Here is a 16,093-nt window from a genome sequence, read left to right as displayed (position 1 = left end):
TGCCTCACTTCTTCTGGTGCCTGACCCCTTTCTGAAATGAGGTTTTAGCTTCTTCAGTGTTTCTGTGAGCTCCCCAATATCTTTAGGAAAAAGCCTTCTACAGCTGCCACATTATTTCAAACAATTCTGTTACATTATCCACAAAACAATTATTTGAGGGTTCGGTTTGTGAGTGGGACCCTTCTTGAGTTTCTGGTGGTGGTACAAAGCTATGTATGTCCTTATCCCTGGGTCATTTTAGAGATAAGCTGTCTTATCTCTGCAGAAAGAGGACTGAGAGAAAAGGTCAAATGTATCAGCGTCATTTGCTATCTTGACCCAGGTTCTTTTCCTATGGTTCAAGGTCATTCAGGAAAGCAGAGGGGTATGTGTCTGCCGACTCTTGCTGCTGCCTGGCTCCCACCAGGAATCTTCAGATTAAAAAACACCTGTGCCCTTCTCTCCCCAGTGAGCTCAGTTGCCCATCATATATTGTTACAAATTCCTCTCCATAGGGTGAGAACCATGTCTAGCCTTGTTCTGTGTATCTCTATTGACTATACCTTTCATGGTGCATGTCCATCACTACTCTACCCGCAGCTCCTGATGCTTAGGTAGCTGTGATTCATAGAAATGATTCTGTCCCTTGTCCCCAAGTGTCCAATGTCGTGCTAGAGCAGAGGGAGCAGTGAGTCACAGGACAGGGGAAAACAGATGTGTAGACTACAGCTGGCTTCTTAGGGTGCTCCTTCCGTCTTTGCACTCTGGAGGTCGGACAATGATTTGGGCAAAGTTTATGCTCTGGTCACTTTGGGCCTGTAAGGTCTCCTCCTTCCTCGGCCTGAGCTGTGTGTGAGTTAAGGGATGGATTCCATGTCCCAAACAGGCTCTTAAGTTTCCCTCAGCTTTCATGTTTTTTTTGCCAGGCTATCATGGCATTTGCAGATTTGTAGACAATTGTGCACATGTGTGAGTTTATTTTCTCGATCTTTCTATGGCTTGCTGACTTCTAGGATCTCTCCATTACATTTCTGGTTGCCCTGAATTGAGTTCCCTGCTTTCAGCAGTGGAGATGCGGGTCTTTGCTGCAAGCTCTAAACTGAAGCTCTAAACCAGTGGTTCTCAACCTTCCTAATGCTGCGACCCTTTAATACAGTTCCTCATGTTGTGGGGATCCCCAACCATAAAATTATTTTCGTTGCTACTTCATAACTGTAATTTTGCTACTGTTATGAATCGTCATGTAAATATCTGATATGCAGGATGTATTTTCATTGTTACAAATTGAACATAATTAAAGCATAGTGATGAATCACAAAAACAATATGTAATTATATATGTGTTTTCCGATGGTCTTAGGTGATCCCTGTGAAAGGGTCGTTCGACCCCCAAAGGGGTCGCGACCCACAGGTTGGCGACCCACAGGTTGAGAACCGCTGTTCTAAACCATTTCCCCTCACAGGTTCTGCTCCTCACCAGATATGGAAGGGATGGGGAGGGAGCCTTCCAGGCAAGGATGCCACAAACTCCCCACTGTCCTCCCACCTATAGCAGCACTTCTTCAGGAGGAACATCTTCACAATGTGTTGTCTTCTTTTGGTCTTTTTTAGTACCTTGAGATGGTTGCTTTTGACAATGCTGCCCAGTTTTATACTTGTTTCCTGTGAAAGAGAATTATCTGATTACGCGATACTACTTCTACTGGAAGTAGTCTTACCATTGCTCTGTGGTCTGTGAAAAATGAATACATTTTTTATGTCAGTTCTCCTCAAATACCAGTGTTTATGTTTTTTTAAAGGAAAAAGTTTTTCTCAAGGGCATGTCATCATTACACCATTATTTTCTTACCTACCTTCAAGGACTATTTTTGATTTCCCCTTTCTTTTGTGCAATGTTCCAGACTGATACATCTCTCTCCCAGGTCTTTTGCAGCTGCAGAATTTTCAAGTGTTCATTTGTTGTGAAATCTGGCTGGCCAGATTATATGTATTCCTTTGAGATACAGCTGCAGTCATTGTTTAATGATAATAAATCATTCAGTTTTCTTTTATGCCATTTTCAGAAATGAAGGATCATTTTACATGTGCCTATTTAAAAAAATTTTTTTTTTAAATCCTCACCCGAGGATATTTTTTCCATTGCTTTTTAGAAAGAGTGAAAGAATGGAAGGGGCAAGGGAGAGAGAGAGAGAAAGAAAGAGAGAAGGAGAGAGAGAGAGAAACATTGATGTGAGAGAGACACATCATTGGTTGCCTCCTGTGATCTAATGGGCAACCCAGGTACATGCCGTTGACCGGGAATTGAACCTATGACTCTTTGGGGTGTGGGCCGATGCTCTAAGCACTGAACTACACTGGCCAGGGATACATGTGCCTAAGTTTTTACCCTTCTTTCACTATGTATCTTCTTGTTGTTGTTGTTTTAGTGTTTCTGTTCTTTTACCCTTGTCCTAATAGTCTGGTGGTATTTGGTTTTTATTGTTTGCTACCTGGACTCCATTAATCAATATGAGATAGCATGAACAATTAATAACCAATAAGAAATCAGATTAAATAGTTCAATGTTTTTTTAAAAAATCCTCATACATTTATGCTAAAGGCACATTCATTACATGGGGCAGCTAAAATCTATTGAATAACCGACATTATCCTTTCTGCATCTGATACTTAACTGAGAAGGAATAAATAAATCCTTCAACCCACATTTCTCAGCTTTTGAAAATCCAAGTTCCCTTTTACTGAGCAAAATACTCTCACCGTGTTTTTGATGTTAGTTGAAATGTAGAACAACACATTATAATGATCTTGCTTAACTTGAGAATATCTCAATCTATCAGTTTAATATCTTTGAACCCCAATGGAGGAGGAAGTTAGAATTCTAATATCCTCCATTAGAGCACTCCCCAATTTTATTTTAATTCCTAAATGTAGTTAGGTGTCCTGAGAAAATTTTTTTAGCTAACTTGACTTGGTAGTATCTAAGTCCTAAATGCAACATGGATATATTGGGAAGGGCTGGGAAACCCGTCCACTCAAGTAGCATTACTATTAACTTTATAGTTACCTATTGTTGAAGCCAAAAGGTAAGGAACCACCATTAGATGAAGCCCTTTCAAAATCCTTGCCCAGGAGTTTTTGGAGCTTACAGTTAAGCCTTGTGGCTTAATAAAAATAAAAACAAAAGCAGGGTTATTTTTGAAGTCCTGGTAAGCAGAAGTTACTTTCATGGTGGTTTTGAATTGATCTTGAATTGGGATATTTATCCCAATTGCTCTTTCTCACTAGTCTTAAAGGCTCCAGTGGCTTAATAGACCTTCCTTAATACTTTAAAATATACATATATATTTTTATTGATATCAGAGAGGAAGGAAGAGGGAGAGAGAGAAACATCAATGATGAGAGAGAATCATTGATTGGCTGCCTCCTGTACGCCTCCTACTGGGGATCAAGCCCGCAACCTGGGCATGTGCCCTTGACCGGAATCGAGTCCTGGATGTTATTCAAACATCTCAAACATTCATCCTTCTAGAGTTCTGGCAAGATTTTATTACTTCCCCAAATGGCAGCAGAGCAGCTCCCTCACTCTGTAGCTCAGGGTCCCTTAGCACCAACCATCTCTTCCCAGAGCCCATTGCCTCCTGCTCTGCCTTCTTTGCCAACATCTTTCTGCCCTGCTGGGATTTCTTAACCCTTTTTGGTCCAACGTGGAGGCTGACTCGACAGACCAGGCGCTAGGAGCAGGTCCAACGTTGAGGCTGAGGTCGACACCGCAAACCAGCTCAACATTCAATCCTGTCAATTAATTTGGACCAGACTGTTTGAATTCCAAAAATAAAATTGGACCCCAAAGGGTTAAGGAAGCCAGGCTCTTCAACTTTCTGAGCTGCAGGGTATAGTTTCTTTATACTCCCCCCCCCCCGCCTTTTTTGGAGTAGATATGCAGCATAGAATCTCAGAAATCTGTGTCCACATAGAAATAGCGAAATCCCTATATTTGTTCTGAAACTACTCACAATCCCTGTTCAGAGACAACAAAGGAAGTGGCTATTCGGAAAGGAACCCACAGGGTTCACGACAAGCCTAAACGGAATGTGTTATTTCTTAGACAGCTGTAACTACATGCCTGACAGTTGTGGTTTGTATTTTGTAACAAGTCCATGAAAATATATTGAATGGCCAAAACCATGGCCAGGGCCACTACATAAAAAATGGTCAAAGGGCACAGGTCTGAAAAAAGTGGCTCCGGGAATGTTTTTGGTCTCCTCCTTCAATTTCCTCCTTCAATATCCCATCAGTACTTCATTGACACTTCCAAAAATATTGAATATTGAAAACTTCCTAAGCAAAAACTCTCAAGGTTTTATTATTATTTGCATAACTAATTCACTTCATTGTCCTGATGGGGTGGTCATAATAATCTGGCCACTCAGTGTAAGTATCTTGTAGTTTATTGGTCTTGGTATTCTCCACATTGGAATGTGAACTGGAAAATCCATTTCAAGACTCCCTACCACTTCACCTGCTTTTCATTCTTCCCCTTGTTGACTTGCTCATCCTTTAGGGAGAGGAAGAGAGAGATAGAAACATCAAAGAGAGAATCATTGATTGGCTGCCTCCTGCACACCCCACACTGGGGATCAAGCCCACAACCCAGGCATGTGCCCCAACCGGAATTCAAACTGTGACCTCCTTCTTCATAGGTTCACGCTCAAATGCTGAGCTATGCTGGCTGAGCTAGAGATTGTTTTTAAAGTGATGGCTTGGTCCCTTGGGGGAGTTTCTCAGTTTTCCTGGGTATCTCCCTTGTATACATGTTATCAAACTTCTGTTTGTGTTTCTTCTATTAATATTTTTATTATGGGATGGGGGGATCTTAGCCAAGAACCTAGAAGGGTAGAGGTAAAATTATTTTTTCCTCCTCTACAACTTTGAAAAGTCCAATGAAGAAAAAACTTTAGTGACAGATGACTACATTTGATAGTAATGAGTGCTAGAACAGAGAGAAGCAGAGGTTGTATTTAGGCAGTTGATTAATTCAATAATTATTCAGTGGTTGCTTATTATAGGACAAGTACTATTCCAGGCCATGGGAAAACAATGAGGAAGATAAGATCTCTACACTCATGAAGGTTATCTTTAACTGGAGGGGGTGGGGCATACAGTTTATCCACAAATAAATAAATAAGCTAGATAATTTAAGAAGAATAAAGCAAAGAAAATAGTGAGAGTGACTTGGAGCGGCTTTAGGTTTGGTGGTTAGGGTGATATTTTTGAAGAGGAGACAATTGAGCTGACTGAGACCTGAAAGATAATCAAGAGCCAAGTATGCAGATGTCTGGGAGAAGAAGGTTTTTGGCAGAAGGAAAAGCAGATGCAAGGTCCTGTGGGTGGAACAATCTTAGTGTTTTTAAGGAACAGATCAAAGGCCCATGTGGCTGGAGTCTCAGAGAAGTGGGCAGAGGCCACATCATAGAAGGATCTGTAAACTTGAATAGGGAGTTTATTTTAGTGCAATGGTGGACTTTAAAAGGGATGTGGTGATGTAACCACAGAACCAGCTGAAAATAGTCTTATTCTGTTGAGTAAGATACTGAGTCGCTTTTTAGAGACAACAGACCAAAATGGTGAGTTATGCAGCTGAAGCATGTGCAAAATAGAGAACTTTGATCTCCAGCTGCACCGGGAACCAAAGTCCCATATCACGCAAACACAGAGAGAACCAAAGATTGAGACATAACTGGATCTTGAACACCAACACCTTTTCAGAAGCAAAGAGTCTATTGTCCAGGACCAGTGCTGATGCCTTTTACCATAAATGGCCAAGTTCCAAGGTCTTCCAATTAAAACTTGTCCCACCAGTACTTCTGTCTACCCCTAGTCAATCAAAACCCCTTAACCTAGCCCAGAGAGCAATATGGATTTGAGTCACCATTAGGTCTTCTATCTTCTCAATTGGCACCTTCTTGACCAATAAACCTTTCCTTACTCCAAACTTTGATGTTTTGAGTTTTGGTCTTTAGAAGTGTTGGGCACACAAAGTTGGGTTCAGTAACAGTGACATGATATGATTTGTGGCCACTGCCTGGAAAATAAAGTACAGAGTGCAAGATTGGATGCAGGAAAAATAGTGTGGAGGCCAATGCAGAAATCTAGATGAGAACATTCAAACTATGGTGGTAACAGTACATGTAAAGAGGTGGATGGATTTGGGGTACAGTTTGGAGGTAGGGTCAACAGTACCATTGGATCAGCTGAAGGGAAGAAGGGAAGAGAGAAACCAAGGGTGGCTCCTAGGTTGGCAATTGTATGTTGCTATTTACTGAGAAGGAAAAGGCTAAGGGAAATATATTAAGGGTTCTATTTTGCACACATTTTGTTTGAGATGCAAATTAGACATTCAAATGGAGAAATTAAGCAAGTGCTTGGATATATGAGCAGAGCTCAAGGAAAAGGTCAGGGTTGGAGATATTTGAAAGTTTTGTTGCATTTGAAAGATTAGATTCTAACATTTATTCCACCCTCCTTTCATGAACTTTCCAGTATTGTAGAGGCTGGAAGTTTAAAATGGTGCCCAATCAGTGTTCCTCAGTGGTTGAGTGTTGACTTATGAACCGGGAGGTCACAATTCAATTCCCAGTCAGGGCACATGCCTGGTTGTGGGCTTGATCCCAGTGGGAGGCGTGTAGGAGGCAGCCAATCAATGACTCTCTCTCTCATTACTGATGTTTCTATCTCTCCTTCTCCCTTCCTCTCTGAAATAAATAAAAATATATTTAAAAAATAAATAAAATGGTGCAGTCTCCTCTCTTTCATTTTAGACCACCCTAACAAGTCCAGGGAGTCAGACTTCAAATAACCAAGATAATAAGAATCACTCACATGCTTTATGCTTAGTTTTCATGAGTCTCTGATGGCAGTAGAGAAGCTTCAGCCTACTTAGAACCTTGATACAAGAGACCTTTCAATCCCCAAACCAAGACTTAAATCATCCAGGCTCCCAAAGGTTATGATCTCAACTTCAGAATCACTATTTAGTTTAAGTCTTAAGTATTTTTTCCCCTTGGATGTGAAGAGAAAGGTGAAAATACACATTTTAAATTACCAGGAAAGAAGGTAAGGAAATTCTGGAATTTGTAAAAAGAATATTACTCCCCCCCCCCACTTCCAAATGTTGCTATTTCCTCTGTATTATGTGATGATAATGATTTCATCTTTCCCCTCAATCCTTTCATAGCTGTGGATGGTCTTCTCCTCTGAAGTAGACAAAGGATATCTCTTGAGACATTTGGCTCCCACCATCATAAAGACATTTTCATATCTCCCCTGTTTCCTTTAGCAACTCTCATTCAACATAATATATTACTTGGCCTCTCTCAGGTCTTGGAAGTCTGTACTATTTTTTTTTAATTGTGGGAAAAATCCTCTCCCATAGTTTTAGTTCAACAAGATCTTGGAAAAGATTTTGGAAGTGTCATAGAACTAGAAAGAAGAAGAAACAAACATGTGAGCAGAAAAGGAATCAAAAGCATAGAAACTAGAAAAAGAGGAAGCCTGGGAGAGGGAGACAGAAACCAGGTTTCCTTAGGATTGTACATCTGGTTGAAAAATAAAGATGTTGGTCATTTAACTAGTATTGTTTCTACCATGCCAACCAATTTACTTTATTTATTTAAAAATATATTTTTATTGATTTCAAAGAGGAAGGGAGGGAAGGAGGGAGGGAGAGAGAGAGAGAGAGAGAGAGAGAGAGAGAGAGAGAGAGAGAAATATAAATGATGAGAGAGAATCATTGATCAGTTGCCTCCTGCATGACCCCCACTGGGGATCGAGCCTGCAACCTGGGCACGTGCTCCGATGGGGAATCAAAACATGACCTCCTGGTTCACAGGTTGACACTCAACCACTGAGCCACCACGGCTGGGCCCAACCAATTTACTTTAATTGAATATTTCTCTTGAATACAATTTGGTATGGCCTCCAGAGAAAAGGCAAAAAAAAAAGGAGGCTAAAAGAATATTATGGAATAGAAGTGAGATAAGAATTTAAAAATGGATGGACAGAGTAAGACTGGCTTTAAGGAGCAGAAAGAATGATCTTTTGCATAGCAATATGTTTCCTGTCTTCTGTGATCTATAAATATAAGGGGTTGTGACATGTTTGAGGGTAAACGCTGCAGTTCATCTGTTCTTTTAGTTCTAGGTTTTCTCATTGGCCTCAGAAATGTCAACAACTGCCATCTGGTCATGAAATATTTCAAAGTTCATCATCCTCCGTGTGGTACCAGATTCGTGATCTTGGATTTCCTCTGTAGATGTAGGGGACAAAATGTTTTGATTTTTATTTTAAGCTGTTGATTAAGAAACAAAAGACTCAGAGAAAAATATTGACCCTTCCTCCTTTGCTCCCCAAGAGATTCAGATAGAAAAACATGCTTCAGAAAGGAAGTCTGATGATGTTCATCTTAGTCTAATTTGAATTAAGTGTGGTATGTGGGGAGGCTTCAGGCAGGGCCTGTTCGCTAGATACCCCTGACCCATTGTTTCTGAGTTGTCTGGCAAGAATTTGCCTGCCACATGTGTCCCGCTCTTCCTCAACTATCTGTAAATCTCCCATTCTCATTTCTGAAACTGAATAGCTCATTCTCTCTCTTTTCTCCTTTGTCCAAACTGACATATATACTCAATGTTGCCTTGTGTCTTTGGAATTTTCATGCATATGTGAATTCCCCATGCCCATGTATTAAAATCTGACTTTCTCCTGTTAATCTGTCACTGCTAATTTGATTATTAGTCCAGCTAGAAGAACTTAGAAGGTGGGAGGAAAATTATTCATTTCTTAGTCCCCCCACTACCCCCAGACACATCATTTGAAGCCAACAGCAGACTTTTGGTCCCAATGAAGCTGTATTAAGAATTGGGCAAGCTTTTCTTTGCCCAAGAGCAGGTGAAAACTTAAGCTCAGGTATGACACAGTTGTCATTTTCATTTCTCCAAAGACCTGGTTGTCTGTGATACCGAGGCTGGTTGAATCCATGGGTTAAATAAAAAGCCACTTCAGTGCAAAAACTCTGCTTGTCCCAGGATATCTCTCCCACTGACCTAGTTTGTGTGATTTCTTTGGGTTACAATGTGAAATCCTCCCTTAAAAGAAGTCTGTTCAGTGTACTAGTCCCAGATACCTCCTCTGGCCCTTGGGGAATGAGGTGAAAACAGGTTCATTTCCATGTGTCCTTGAGAAGTGAGGGGAGAGGAACAAGAAGGGAGCTGGTCAGGGCATGGCAGAGCTTCTTTGAATCCCTGGGCACTGGTAATAGTCAGGCAGCAGTTTGGTGTTGTTGTTGCTTTTGTCTCTTTTGGTTGTCATGGTAACCCTCTGCTGTGGGTAAGGAGATCAAGATCTCCATTTTACAGGTGAGTAAACAAGGTCTGCAGAGAGAGTAGATGGTTGATCCAAGATTAAATTTAGGCCCCGCTCTAAGTCACTGTGCCACATGGCAGCATTCACTGAAAGTAAGAACTGAGTTCCATTCATTTTTTTTCTTCCTAGCACAAGATGAATAAACAAACCTCACACAAGAGCCTGGGAAGGTAGTTGGGGAGAGGAGCTCTCCAGAGCAGAATTTTCTGGGATGCTAGAATTTTCTGAAAGGGAAGAAAAGACATGAAAGCACTGGTAGAAAGCTCAGAGGATCCTCTCCACTCAGAAAATCTTACATTTTGTATGTGGTCATCACATCCAGTAGTTTAGAAAACGTCTCCGCTTGCCACCACTTTTTACTTCCTTAATCACGGTGTGGTGTCTTCTTCGTTTAGATTTTGGTAGCGCATTGATTAAAGCAGCAAACTTACTCTTATATTAGAAATCATTTTCCATTGGATTGCAATGAACTTGTAAATTGGAGGCCCAAGAGTTGAGAAAAAGACACATAAAATAGAAGACATTTCAAAACTACATATAACAGATTTATTTTATATTTTCGTCCAACTTGGTCATTGGACCCATTACATTTATCAACTTTCAGAGCTGAAGTGGCAGATGTCCATAAAAGATGTTATAATACAAGCATTTTTAGCAAAGATTTAAAAATACAGTGAAAATAGGACTCTGTTGGTTTATAAAAATAAAGAAGTATAATACATTCCTAATAGCAAGTTTTCAGTTTTCCAGATCTGTATGACTGATAGTGTTACCTGTGGAAATGTTATAAAATATATTGATATCAGATTTTATGACCAATGAATGAGGTTTTCATATTTTTAGCCATAAAATATATATTAAAATATTTTTCAATAAGTATAATACTTTTTGACATGCTCACTTAAATTATTATTAAAATATCAGCTTTGTAAAGTACCACACTTGCTGAAGAGTAAATATATGGATTTCTCTGTTTAGGGTAGCAAAAAAAGGATTTTAAGTTTTTGATAAAAAAATTAAATAAAATTTGTATATCATATTCAGAAATGTAAATTTATTTATTCAGCATTAGACAGAAAAATGGGAGCAGGGTGACCTGCAGACACAGGTAGGCTGGGACTGGGAGGTGGGCTCAGTCGGGTGCCTCTGTCCCTGTTGTCACTGCATTTGCCCAGCACTCACTTCTCCTCTTCACCACACCAAAAACCATGTCAGTGTTCACAATATAGGTTCTAAATACAAACACTGATGCTATCAAAATAAATGTCTTAAAAAACAATCACAGGCTTGAATGGAAACATAGAGTATTTGGGCTTCACGCCTCTTCCTGTGGGAGGAGCTTCCGCTTCATGGAGGGTTGAAGCTCATCAACAAAATTCTCCAACTCCTGCTCCTTGGAGAGCTCCAGGAAGACCTGAAAGGGGATAAAAAATAGAAAGATAGGGATGTCATACTATTTCCTGTAGCTCCAAGAGAGTGAAAAGAGTATGTACTTATTGTACAGTTCTATTCCATGGATGATGTAAGATCACTAAAACTGACCCACCTGCTCCAGGGTGGACTGTGACAAGCTGTACTCCTCCAGGTCGAAGCTCTGTTTAACTGCACAATGATGGATGTAAGTTAGTGGTTTATATGTTTTTATATCCAGATGGCCTTAGAAGTCAGCACAGAATACAAATAACAATTTTTTAAAAATATTAAATGAAAAGGTGAAGACAAGAAACGTTAGGATGGTTTAAGTACAGCATTCAGCTAAAAGAACAGCAATGCATTTGCATAGGGTTGGAGAAAAGGTGTTATGTCGCACAGTTTCTGAGATGTCTACTTAAGGGAGGAAATGGTGCCGAGAAGGCTTCCTTTCCTGCAGGTGAGCCAGGGTTTTTGCACATCCAGCACAGGAAGAGGTGGAAGGCAGACACATTTGGAAAAGGGTTGCATCAGAATATTATAGAGAAAGATGCCTGTGGTTTTCTAAGAAGCAGGTAATCCTCATGGACCTCTTTCCGTCCATGCAGTTTGCTTGACCCAAACCGAGTAGAAAACCCTCTCTTTGACCAAAATGGACTGGGCAGGGGAGTTAGAGCCCCAATAGGAGCCCAGCAGTCTGGGAATATGCCACCAACAGTATCAGATTGGAAATATACCACCAAAAATACCAGGCTGGTACTGGCCACAGTGCCAGTCTGTGGATGCTCAGAACGCTGGGGTGCTCAGCTCAGAGAATGGAAAGAAGAGGCATCACTGTGACCATGGATGCTATTAGCAGGAGGAAGAAGAGTCTTCTAGAACCAGGAGACTCGAATCTCTTCCTCAGGGAAGGTGACAAGCAAGCGTAGATATCACTGGACAGTGACAATGAAAGGATACAGATGGAGAGGGAGGTCCAGCTAGCACAGAGCAGAGTCACAGAGTTAATGGGCTCAGATGGCGTGGAGCACATGAGCCTGGTGATGACAGATGCAGTGTAGTTAGTTTTATAGCACAACAGACACAAGAAGATCATCTTAGTGACCAGACAAGAGGTAAGTTTCCTAATATGGAATCCAAGGCAAAAAAATAATATGCAAGTCCACATAAAATTTAGTTTTAAACATGTAAGCACCAATATTCCTAAAGACAATATTCTTCTCTTTTTTTTTGGACAGTATTATTCTTAAATGCATGTATGATTGAGTTTTGACCCAACTTATACCAATATAGATACACAAAAAGATATGGAAAAAGCCCAGAAGAGTAAAAATCACTCCCATTTCCCCACCACCACAAAGGCACACAGAATGCCTGTGCTTCCTTGATATTGTGCTCTAACATTCAATTTGAATTTAACACATTATATCACATTTCATGTTTGTTATGGAAATGGATTATTTTGTGATTTGAAATTATCTGCTTTCAGGCTCTTATTTAAAAGCCTATCACTCTTACCCCTCTCTAATTTGAAGAAAGCTTGGGCTAAAGGTCGCACATCTTCCATCGGCAACTTGTAGACCATGAGAGACGAGTACCTGGGAGGCAAGGAGAGGAGAGACACACTGATCCAACCGCAATGAACGTGAACTGACTCAGACTTCTCTCTGGACTTTATTTCTGTAAGTGTGGTTTGGGGTAGGCAAAATGCAGAGGGTGAAGCCATACTAATAAGAAAGAGGCAGTTCACAAGGAAAACTGGGGATCGGAATCCTATAGGTAGGTTAGTGCCCTTGGCCCCTCAGATGGGGATGAGTAGGTACAATGCAAATCACATTTCCAGACTTCCCAAAGTCACCTTCCACCTCACTTTTTTTTGTTAATCCTCAATAGAGGATATTTTTTCCATTGATTTTTAGAGAGAGTGGATGGGAAGGGGAGAGACACACAGAGTGAAACACTGATGTGAGAGAGACGCATCGATTGGTTGCCTCCCCCAGGTTCGGGGATCGAGCCTGCAACCTGCAACTGAACTATGTGCTCTTGACTAGAATCCAACTGGGCTGATGCTCTATCCACTGAGTCAAACTGGCTAGGGCCCACCTCACTTTCTAGGCTCAACACTTACTCCTCGGCTTCATCCTCCAACCAGGCCATGACACCATGCAGTTTCTACAAGTTTCCAACTCAGGTGGAAATCTAAGTCTATTCTCCAGAGCATTTCTAGCTACCCTACCTTCCCCTTCCTACTCAAACTGCTTTCCTAACACAGGAGAGCATAACTGAGTCTCTGATTAGGAAACTAGAAATCTCTAGGAATTCAAGCTCCAAATAATGTCCAGAAACCATTTTAAAAATAATTTGTTTCTCAAATAAATTTGTCTTTCCATCATTTGAAAACCAGGAAGATTCAGATTTCTTTTCTTAAAGATGCTATTTCACATATTTATGGAGCAACCTTTCTCATTCATTTTGCTCATTCCCTGCACCCCTATGACATATTTCTATTTAGTCGTGGGCTGCATGATGCGTTATAACACTGACTTTATATTTATACTCCACTATAGAAATATATTTTCTGGCCTCGTCTTTATGACTTATTTCTCTCTACTACTTTCCCTCAACTCATAAATTATCTGTCTTCTGCATTTAAATTGCAGTTGTTAAAAAAATGACCCTAATGTTAATGTTTGTATTTTTTTTGTATATTACTTTTATGAGGGTTGTTCCATGACCAGACTCTGGAAATATTAATAGATTTAAAATGAAACTGGAAATATTAATAGATTTGAAATGAAACAGTTTTACATCCCTGTTTTGCCACTTATTAGCTGTCATGTGACCTAACCAATCTACCAATTTTCATGGATTAAGGTCCTTGTAAAGGTCAGACTCTTACAACGAGTTTTTGCAATCATCTCCTTTTTCACTGGAACACCATAGTCTACTTTAGAAAGTCTCCGGGAGGATTAAGTAAGATAACCCAAGAACAGGACAATACCTGGCACATAGTAGGACCATAATACACATCACCTCTTCTCTAGTTGACTTTCTGCAGTGTCCAATAAATCATTTATTTCTTTTAGGGTTTCCTTTTGGGCTAAATGTGAACTTGAATGACCACAGCTCTATGAACCTGACACGGAAAAACTGACATCTGATAGCAGATGAAAGCCAGCCACCATCCTTACCTTTCCTGCCGAGCAGCCTGGGGGAAAAGCCTCAGGATTTCGCTGTGCAGGGGCTCCACGTGGGCGAGGGTCTTCACCTTCATCTCCAGCAGGTAATCCTTGCCAAATTTGCTCTTCAGGTGCTGGATGGAACCGATACATCTGGAGGGAAGAGGAGGAGGGAGAAGAGGAAGATGCAATGTTTAAGACTTGGGATTTGCTGCTAGCGCTGTCTCAGGACTTGGCCATCAGACCCTGGTCAGGTGGTCCCAGTTTTTCACAGTGACCTCTCTGCCCACCGACAAACTCTACCAGCCATGCAGCTGGTGGTCAAGTGCGGGCTTGGGCGGACACCCACCTCAGCCTCCCGGACACCATGATGGCCACACGGTCACACACGGCCTCTGCCTCGGCCATGTAATGAGTGGTCAGGAGGGCGCCCCTCTCGGTGTTGTTAAAGCTGGCCCTGACCGCCTGCCTGAATGGAAAGAAAAGATATGCATGGGAAGCATGCACAATGACATCCAGAACCCCGCCCTCTCCCCCACCTGTGAATCCTAACGAGAATTACCATTCTCACGAGAAGTGTGGGACAAGGGGTGATTGTGTTTTATTGTGTCACACAGATACACCATAGCTACTTAAAAGAATAATTGAGCAATTACAATACTCAGAGGGCTGGAAATATTAATAGATTTGAAATGAAACAGTTTTACATCCCTGTTTTGCCACTTATTAGCTGTCATGTGACCTAACCAATCTACCAATTTTCATGGATTAAGGTCCTTGTAAAGGTCAGACTCTTACAACGAGTTTTTGCAATCATCTCCTTTTTCACTGGAACACCATAGTCTACTTTAGAAAGTCTCCGGGAGGATTAAGTAAGATAACCCAAGAACAGGACAATACCTGGCACATAGTAGGACCATAACATGCAACATCACCTCTTCTCTAGTTGACTTTCTGCAGTGTCCAATAAATCATTTATTTCTTTTAGGGTTTCCTTTTGGGCTAAATGTGAACTTGAATGACCACAGCTCTATGAACCTGACACGGAAAAACTGACATCTGATAGCAGATGAAAGCCAGCCACCATCCTTACCTTTCCTGCCGAGCAGCCTGGGGGAAAAGCCTCAGGATTTCGCTGTGCAGGGGCTCCACGTGGGCGAGGGTCTTCACCTTCATTGCCAGCAGGTAATTCTTGCCAAATCTGCTCTTCAGGTGCTGGATGGAACCGATACATCTGGAGGGAAGAGGAGGAAGAGGAGGAAGTCAATCAAGAAAAGGGAGAGAGAAATCTACTGCTGGTGATTTTTGGCTTCTGGAGGCCAGGACAGGGCCAGGGAGAGCCGGAGCAGCCAGCCCTCCTGCTCCTCACAGTGATGCCCTGTGCAGGGAAATGTCCTTTGTGCAGGGTGTGACTGGGGACCTCGTGTGGGCACTCACCTCAGCCTCCCGGACACCATGATGGCCACACGGTCACACACGGCCTCTGCCTCGGCCATGTAATGGGTGGTCAGGAGGGCGCCCCTCTCGGTGTTGTTAAAGCTGGCCCTGACCGCCTGCCTGAATGGAAAGAAAAGATATGCATGGGAAGCATACACAATGACATCCAGAACCCCGCCCTCTCCCCCACCTGTGAATCCTAACAAGAATTACCATTCTCATGAGAAGTGTGGGACAAGGGGTGATTGTGTTTTATTGTGTCACACAGATACACCATAGCTACTTAAAAGATCAATTGAGCAATTACAATACTCAGAGTGAGTATGTTTGGGCCCTGACCATGATTATTTTTCCTTTAATGAGAAATAGTAAGATGTTTTTGCGAAGTGTTGGCTATACGAATGATAGTCAGGGTTGTTTTTATTTTGTATTAAGAGACAGTGTACGGGAGGGGTGGCCGCCTTGCTTTCTGTAGATGCGTGGAGTTGGTGGCCGCGGCCTCTGGGCTGGGATGAACTAAGCTCTCAGGGAGGCGGGGGAAACCGGGGAGCTGAGCTGGAGTTACAGATGCTACAGGGGTGGCAGTTGGACCATTGCTGCTGCAGGATTTGCAGTCTGTTGTGTTTTGTTTTTTTAAATATGTATTTCTTGATTTCAGAGAGGAAGGGAGAG

The 16,093-nt window shown here is 41.6% G+C and overlaps 1 protein-coding gene across 1 annotated transcript in view; it reads right to left on the bottom strand.

The window, feature by feature from the left end:
• Positions 1–9,923: 9,923 nt before the first annotated feature.
• The window catches only part of LOC102238843 (ATP-binding cassette sub-family A member 8), a 53,650-nt gene continuing 47,480 nt past the window's right edge, over positions 9,924–16,093 (bottom strand). The window contains exons 33-40 of the mRNA XM_014536208.1: positions 15,422–15,537; positions 15,078–15,218; positions 14,783–14,841; positions 14,334–14,523; positions 13,997–14,137; positions 12,324–12,403; positions 10,942–10,997; positions 9,924–10,809 (exon numbers count right to left, since the gene is read on the bottom strand). Coding sequence (XP_014391694.1) covers positions 10,711–10,809; positions 10,942–10,997; positions 12,324–12,403; positions 13,997–14,137; positions 14,334–14,523; positions 14,783–14,841; positions 15,078–15,218; positions 15,422–15,537 — 882 coding nt within the window. The 3' untranslated portion in view covers positions 9,924–10,710. The remainder of the gene's footprint in view (positions 10,810–10,941; positions 10,998–12,323; positions 12,404–13,996; positions 14,138–14,333; positions 14,524–14,782; positions 14,842–15,077; positions 15,219–15,421; positions 15,538–16,093) is intronic.

This window comes from Myotis brandtii, unplaced genomic scaffold, assembly GCF_000412655.1.
Source record: "Myotis brandtii unplaced genomic scaffold, ASM41265v1 scaffold157, whole genome shotgun sequence".
Lineage (NCBI taxonomy): Eukaryota > Metazoa > Chordata > Mammalia > Chiroptera > Vespertilionidae > Myotis > Myotis brandtii.
This window is presented reverse-complemented; position numbering and strand designations above follow the sequence as displayed.